The sequence below is a fragment of the Asparagus officinalis genome, chromosome 5, assembly GCF_001876935.1.
Source record: "Asparagus officinalis chromosome 5, Aspof.V1, whole genome shotgun sequence".
Classification (NCBI taxonomy): domain Eukaryota; kingdom Viridiplantae; phylum Streptophyta; class Magnoliopsida; order Asparagales; family Asparagaceae; genus Asparagus; species Asparagus officinalis.
In genome coordinates this window covers 86,929,985-86,937,761 of record NC_033798.1, presented here as the reverse complement: position 1 = coordinate 86,937,761, position 7,777 = coordinate 86,929,985, and the positions used below count along the sequence as shown (strand labels likewise).

Sequence of the window (7,777 nt, the reverse complement as noted above, 5' to 3'; positions counted from 1 at the left end):
ATTCGTAATTATATCATTCACGATAAGAGATTTAAGTTGTTGCATGTACTAAACTGCAATAGAAGAACTATGCATATATATATATATAGTTAATGAACTTCTTTCTTTACAATAAAATAATTAATAACCTAAACATAATATCTTCTTAACACTGTTTAGAGAATCATCAGGTATTGCTGTACGCTTTTTCCTCAAATAAGTACGAAAAGATTAGCGAACATGAATACACTGCTTTTTTACAAGTACAACAGCTTAAAATATATATATATGAGAGAAATGGAGAAACTTGGTACCAAGTTCCTCCAAACAACTTGGTAGTGATGTGGCATAATCTTGTCCAGGATTTGCTCTCACTATCAAGAACGCTGAACGTTGGTGAAAAAAAAAAGGAGTTCACAAAATGGCACCTTTTCTGCGCAAAAATGCATGGTCACGTAACGAATAAAACCATCATTTAGCCCAACGGCACGTGAGTCAGATACGCGGCCCGCAGTCTGTTACGATATTCTCACCCTCACGTAATTACTCCCACTCAACCAGCTCGCTATATATACCCTCTCCCTCCTCCGATCAAAGAGGAACAGTGTAAGAAATCCACCATTTCCTTTTCAGAAACCTCTCCTCTTCTTCTAAATTTATCTCCGCTAAGCCACCCGAACCTAGATTTTTGAGGAAAACTCCATTTTTGGAGCAGAGAACTTCTGCTCGATCCCCATCAAGATCGATCTCTCCTTAATTTCTGAGGCAAGCTAGTCTTCACTTTTAATGCCGAGTATAGTAGCTAATTAAGGTTTTATTTTTCTCGCTCTTTTTGTTCCGTTTTCGTTCAAGATTTCATGGGATGAAGAATTCTAGGTTTTCATGCTTTGATCAACTCCGGTCATGTGGGGTATTGTTCTTTTTATGGTCTTTATTTATACTCCTTTTACTGTGAAAATGTGATGTCTTTTAGGTCTAATTGATTGCAGCTGCCAAAAAAAATATTAATATCTACCTATTTCCTATCAAGATCATGCGGTTTATCTTCATTTAGTAATTTCTTTTTCTGATCTGAAGAAAAAAAGCAAAGGCTGATGGGAAATTTAGTCGTTTTTCTTGAATTTGCTGGGGCTTGACTTGTTTTGCATTATTTCGGGTACTCATTTTCCTTTTTGGTGTTAAACTGGAATCTGCTCTTTTGACCGATTCTAATTTTTATACCCTTTCTAACTTTGTTTTTGGCTTTTTTTTTTTTGGCGTTTTCTTGCAGAGATCTCCAAAGAAAAGCTGCTTGTTCAAGTTTAGAAACCCTAGAAACCAATACAAATGGCTTCTTTTGGTATTAATGATGGCCCAAATAATGCGGTACCGTCTCTCACTTTTAATACCAGTGCTATTTATATTTTAGGAGTATTATGTATTGTTTTAATATTCCATGGAAAAAAAAATGGGTCCATTCGAATAAGATCTAACAGCCAGTATCCACTCTTAAAGCAATCGCAGATATTTATCCCGGACGTCTTTAGAGACCGAACAATCTATCGGTGGTAATTAATTTCGAGTTATTTATGAAATAATTTGGATTAATAATTACAGGTAAAATTCTATTACTCGAAAAGGAAGGATTCTAAAGAACTGAGGAGGTCGGCTTTGAGCAGGCAACCGCTGTGCTCTGCCCCCGCACAACCTCCACCCTGCAGCAACGGTACGCTGGGCCCCACCGCAGGCTCCCTCTTCCGCATTTTATTCCGAAACTGCCCTCGTGTTCCCTTGCGACAGCGCGCCTCGTAAAATATTACGCGGGGGCGTTTTCGTAGAGTCAGGACTGCCTGTTTCTTTCCTTTTTTCCCCTCCCTCTGGGTTTTTCATCTTTTTGTTTAAACTACTGCAGATGATGAATTGGAGATTGGCGCCTTCTACGAGATTGATCACCAAAAGCTTCCGCCAAAATCTCCGATTCATCTAAAAGCTGTTCGCATTGTTAAGGTAAAGTTTTCCCCACCTCCATCTGTTCTCATCATTTCAAAAGTAACTGTATTTTCTCGGGGGGGAGGCCTTATTGATTTTTGTCGCAGGTAGGTGAGACGTCGAAGCTAGACGTCACCGTTGCCTTCCCGAGCACTTACTCGCTCCGAAACTACTTCTCGTTCATCGCCGTTAACCCCGCCAGTGACCAGATCCCGGAGCTCGACGAGATGTTTGTGATGAGCACAAACCACGCCGGAAAAATCCTCCGGCGAAAAGTACCCGCTTCACAAATGGAGGAAGACAAGCACCTCCAGAGCTTCTGGCTCGTTTCGCCCTTCGCGCTGCCTAAAAATGCAGCCCCAAGAGTAGAAGAAGAATCCAGCGAGCGCAAAATAGCACCAAAATCCTTTGGTGAGCTGCAGTCCGCTCTCAGAGATTCAGGGAATCTCGAATGGGGCATTCGTCGAAGGGTGAGGTACATTGGACGGTACCAGAGCCAGGTCCAACCTCCATCTCCCAAAAGGGAAGATAGTGATGATAAGAACGAAACCATGGAGGAGGTTAAAACCGTGATGTTTACGAGGAAACGAGCACGGGATCAAGCGAGAAAGAAGAACAAGAAGAAGATCCAAACTGAAAAACCCATCGAGAGAAAAGATCCAAGGAAGAAGAGAAAGAAACCCAAGTACGAGAATAGAGAAAAGACCAAGCGTGAAGCAAAAGTGAGCACTAGAACTAGACCATCAAAGGAGAGGTGGTCCAAGGAGAGGTACGAGTCAGCAGAGCTGAAGCTTCTAGATATAATGAGAGCAAAGGGAGCCCTGCTCGGCAACCCGATAATGCGGCAGGCGTTGAGGGACGAGGCGAGAAAGCACATTGGGGACACTGGGTTGCTTGATCATTTGCTGAAGCATATGGCTGGAAAAGTGGTGAACGACAGGAGTGAGAGGTTCAGGAGAAGGCACAATGCTGATGGAGCTATGGAGTATTGGCTGGAGCCCGCGGATCTCGACGAGGTTCGAAAGAAAGCTGGGGTCTTGGATCCTTACTGGTTGCCCCCGCCAGGGTGGAAGCCTGGGGATGCTTGCGGATCTGGTGCTTGTAGTTGTGGTAGTGAATGCCAGAAGGAGATTAGCGAGTTGAGGGAGGAGATTAGCGTGATTAAGAGGTATTTGTGTAATAATTAGGGCGCTATCTAGGTCGTGATATTTATGAATTCGTGTTTCTTATCATCTTTTCGGTGAAAACCAGGGATATGGATGAACTGATCGCCGTGAAGCAGTTGGAAGAGGAGGGCAAGGATGAGCAGCAGTCTAAGGCTGCTAGCTGCGACATTTTGCAGGTTAAAGTTGTTTACTTTTTTGTTTTTTTTCGTTTTCAAATAAATAATACATTTCCCATGATTCTATTGATAGATAAAGTGGAAGTTTATTAATTAAAGGGAAAATTGTGTCAAGGCCCCAAATTCTAACTTTTAATGTGTCCTAGCCTCCCAATTTTTTTTAATGTATTGTAGTCCCTTCTTTTTGAAAAGATTATGTCCAGACCCCTCCATCATGATTCCAGCTCATGCCAGCGAACGATTAGACATGTCAGCTGGATTAAATCCCAAATTTACCCTCTTTTTTCTCATGCCAGCAGATGTTAACTCTTACAGTTAACATGTTATCTGTAAAAGTTAACATGTTAACTGTAATAGTTAACATGTTAACTGTAACAGTTAACATGATAACCAAAGGAAGGCTCCGGCGACGGAGCGGGGGAGGGAGGCGGAGCTAGGGAGGGAGGTGGGGGAGGCGGTAGAGGAGGACTGAAGGAGGAGGGTAAAATCAAGATTTTGAATGGAGTTTGCATTGGAACTTGGGGAGAGGGATCTGGGTACAATTTTTTTTAAAAAAATGGGCTGCAACACATTGTTGAAAGTTAGGGGGCTGAGTTACATTGAAAATTAAAATTTAGGGTCTTATAGCAATTTTTCTATTAATTAATTATTTGTGTAGTATATTTTAGTTTATTAAAAAAATGGAATGGGCTCCAACTGGCTCAAGAATAAGGGTCCCTTCCATTTGGGTTATTCTAGTTATTTTTTACCAAAATTAATGGTTATAAATATTAAAAGGCAACCTGAGATTACTATTTCGCCCCATCGTAAGGCTTTTTTACTGAAAATGATGATGGTTAACGGTTGCTTATTAAATGCAAGTAATTAATATGCCCACATCATTGATGTGTAGAAGACATAAATGAAGACGCCTGAGACTTGACAATCATATGATTAATGCTCTTTTTATAGGCTGTAGTTTTCCTACTCTAGGGTTTAATTCTCAATAAAATCTTCTTTCATATATAACCTTTAGTTGTTTAATGCTCAGATAGGTAGATTCTTCTGTACTTCTCTTTCAGCTGGTAGAGTATTTAATAACGCATATGTTTAATTACTGTGCTTAATTATCATCATGGAATAAGCAGGAGAACTACGACAATTTGCTGGAAAAGAACAAAAAGCTAGAGGGTGAGCTGGCAGGGTTGATTAGTACTCTGAAGGGAGTTAAGGTACCCCGATGTTAGTTAATTAGCATCTTATAACGAAGCATTTTCTCCATTTAACTTTTGATTTGATACAAAGTACAAACTTCTGCGGAGCAGGAGGAAATGCAGCTGCTGAGGCAGGAGAAGGCTAAGAAAGAGGAGGAGGAAGAGAAAAAGAAGGCAACAGAAGCACAGATGAACTCTGCTGAAGATGCTAATGGAGGAATTAGTAGTTGCGGTAACAATGGCAGCGAAGGGAAGAAAAAGGGAGTAATCAGAAGGAGTGGGTTCAGAATATGTAAGCCACAGGGAACCTTCCTCTGGCCCAACATGGCCCCCGACAACAACAACAGCAGCAACGACAAGTTCAACACTGGCAGCCCCTCAGCAATCCTTAGCCTGATCAGCAACACCACAACCACCGAGCACTCTCGACGAGCGCTTCTGCCTGCCGACTGCCGGGTATCCAGCAGCGCCTCGGGGTCGGCACGCCGTGGTATTGCCATTGCCGGCTGCCCGCGCAGCACAAATGCAGCGGTGTCAAGATAGCCATCTTCCTGGCTACAACGGAGTACCAGCGAGCAGCAGCAATAGCATGATGTCGGGCGGTTGCTGCAGTACAGGGATACCTACCCCTCCCTCGTGCTCCTCCTCAGCCACGTCGGCGCCCAGGCTGCTCGTCCTCCCATCGCCCACCACCCCCAAGTCATCCACTTCGTCATCCCCAGCTCCTCCTCTCAGCCAGCATGTGCCACGTGCACAGGCTGCGGGAGCTGTGGTGGTCCCATCGCTAGCCACCTTTCAGGCCCAACAACAGGACAAATTGCTGCACGTAAGTATACGACTGTTAGCATCAACACCTGTCACTTTTGTGAAGTTAATCGTTTAATTATTAATGAAAGGGATTAATGTTTTAGTTTTGTGGTACGTGAGCAAGCAGGTTAACAAGAAGAGCGAGAGCGCGGCAGCAGCAGTTGCCACTGATCTTGTCCTGGCCGCTCCTACCCCTTCTTATAATTACCTTTGAATAAAAGAATCGAAGTCCTTAATCTTGTTTCAGTTGTGCCCCCGCGCGTATGCAGTTAGTACTTGGGTATAAAGCTAGATATAGGCGTCGTAATAGCGGGCGCGCACTTGCGTTTTGTCAAGATCTTTTGTTGAACTTGTTTTTTTAGCTCCCAGCTCAGATAGTTACTGCAAGAATAAAGTTTACTATTGGGAATGTTAACTGTTTGTTTGTATATAATTAGCTTGGCGATGCCAGCAACGTTTCCCTTACTAATTTTCTGATTCACTACTGTTGTAAAGCGCCACCAATATTATATAGCCTAGCCTAGCTAGGCTACTTTCTTCATTTTAATAGAGTCCCACTAGAGGCACACCATGAACCATACTCTCAACCACACCCCTACACTCTTTATAGTGTTAGTGGAATATCATGCATGACCCACTAGCACTATAGAGAGTGTAGGGGTGTGGATGAGAGTGTGGTTCATGGTGTGCCTCTAGCATTATTTATTTTAATATTTGAAAATAATTAAGCTTTGACGTCATGCTGTGCCCCTACTTTATTCGGTTTGTTGTTTTGATTGTAGCCGATGAGGAGACAAAATCATATTTTCGTTGGAAATGCGTACCTATAATAATCAGACTGTGGTAAAATTAAACAGGCAGGCTTAGCGTTAAAAGATAAAGTAATTAGACACGTATTGCGAAGGAGACTGATCGAGAAACGTAAGCGGATGTTATGCAATTAATGTGCCTAGTTCAAAAGAAGAAAGAAGGCTTGCCATGATAAAATATGACTTCGCAAGAAAATTTTGAAGGACTAGCCACCCGCAGAAAGCACCGCTAGCTCTGAGGCACGCTTTGACAGGAGTACCGGTGTCATAAATAAATTGGGCGCTCGAAGATTTCTGAGTACGTATCCTGTCCCCCTCTGCACGTACCGAAGTTTTTGCGGTCTGCGCTGGCCCGAACGCTGTGTGCAAAATATGAGGGCCAGTTTTTATTTTTAATTCTCTCTCTCTCTTTCCTAAATGGGTTTTTGCTTCGGCATGTGGAAAATTTAGAATTCAGTCAAAGAAAAGAAAAGAAAAGAACAACAATAGTAATGATAATAAAGACAGAGATCATCTATACATTTTCTTTGTAATGTGAATTCTTCAAATTTATTAAAGCTACTAATCCTTGATCTTTAAACGATGAATAGTAGTATCCTACTGGACGATAGATTTTTTTTTAACGGCAGAGGAAAGAATAGACTGACAACACCAACACCCATAATAGAATCTAAACAACACATTAAAGTACAATTTTCGGTGATCTGAATTCCCAAAGAAATGTTATTTGGGAATAGCCAAAATGTTAATTCAACCCCCAAATATATCAGTAATCAGTAAAATCATTGATAAAACATTCAAGTTTTTTCCTTCAATAATTTACTGTGGGGAAAGACAGACTCTTCTTGGATCACAAAACCAAACAAACTTTTAGTCCTAGAAGCAGAGCTTTACATATATATACTGATTCTAGAATTCCACATCCTTTAAGCTTCCAACACTAACAATAATGAGCAAATAATACATCAGAAAATACATAGTTCAGCATAATTGCTAATTAGTTGGATGAGCGAGCATCACGAATCTGATGTTTCCGGTAACTTGTTTGGCCACTTTCACGTCCTCCAAAGAGTTTGACAAAAAGCCCCTTCAAGCACACATGTAGACCGCGTAAAACCAACTTCATAGTATATGCTGATTGTATTCACTCAACATCCTTAAGTGCACACAACGATCATTCCCACAAAATTCTTGACGGCTGTTGCCAAATTCGCATCCCAGGAGAACTAATCAAATTGTCTCAAATTTTCCAGTGATCCTACCCTTCAAGAACAAAATTTTTTTACCCTGCTAGCATAGCAATTGATATCTCATTCGATTCTAGTGCACGTGATTCTGAGGTGGTGGCTCGTATCTGCCCTGTTGAACAGAGAGTGGTGGACGGACATTATGTGCCTGTAAAAGATAAGATGCGTATAAGTGAATTTTATAGTCCTGTAAGACAACAAGCTTATTGTTACTCATAATTAGTGAAAAACTTGTTTGTCGGACAAATTAACAAGACCATAACAAAGAAACACAATTTCAATAAAGACAGCCTATCCAAATAAACAGAAGGCATACAGTTACAGTGATTTGATCCAACCAATGTACTACAGAAATTTTATATATAAATGATAAACTACTGAAAGTTTAAATATAAATGATAAACTCTTGCCTCTACAGAATGCGTAACAGGT

General features: G+C 41.4%; 2 protein-coding genes across 2 annotated transcripts in view; one reads left to right on the top strand and one right to left on the bottom strand.

The window, feature by feature from the left end:
• Window positions 599-5,770, top strand: LOC109842125 (protein DYAD-like). Its single transcript, XM_020411035.1, has 10 exons — window positions 599-744; window positions 1,250-1,344; window positions 1,576-1,684; window positions 1,871-1,965; window positions 2,055-3,115; window positions 3,199-3,289; window positions 4,417-4,500; window positions 4,594-4,938; window positions 5,012-5,308; window positions 5,414-5,770. The coding sequence occupies exons 2-10, from the start codon at window positions 1,306-1,308 to the stop codon at window positions 5,501-5,503; spliced, it is 2,211 nt and encodes a 736-aa protein (XP_020266624.1). The 5' UTR covers window positions 599-744; window positions 1,250-1,305; the 3' UTR covers window positions 5,504-5,770.
• Window positions 6,833-7,777, bottom strand: part of LOC109840045 (leucine-rich repeat extensin-like protein 5) — an 11,972-nt gene continuing 11,027 nt past the window's right edge. Inside the window, exon 6 of the mRNA XM_020408538.1 lies at window positions 6,833-7,493. Coding sequence (XP_020264127.1) covers window positions 7,419-7,493 — 75 coding nt within the window. The 3' untranslated portion in view covers window positions 6,833-7,418. The remainder of the gene's footprint in view (window positions 7,494-7,777) is intronic.

Bases quoted from the DNA above. Each gene is read 5' to 3' on its own strand.
- LOC109842125 (XM_020411035.1), top strand. From the start codon at position 1,306: ATGGCTTCTTTTGGTATTAATGATGGCCCAAATAATGCG. The intron at 1,685-1,870 runs GTACGCTGGGCC...AAACTACTGCAG, and splicing joins ACCTCCACCCTGCAGCAACG to ATGATGAATTGGAGATTGGC. The intron at 1,966-2,054 runs GTAAAGTTTTCC...TTTTTGTCGCAG, and splicing joins AAGCTGTTCGCATTGTTAAG to GTAGGTGAGACGTCGAAGCT.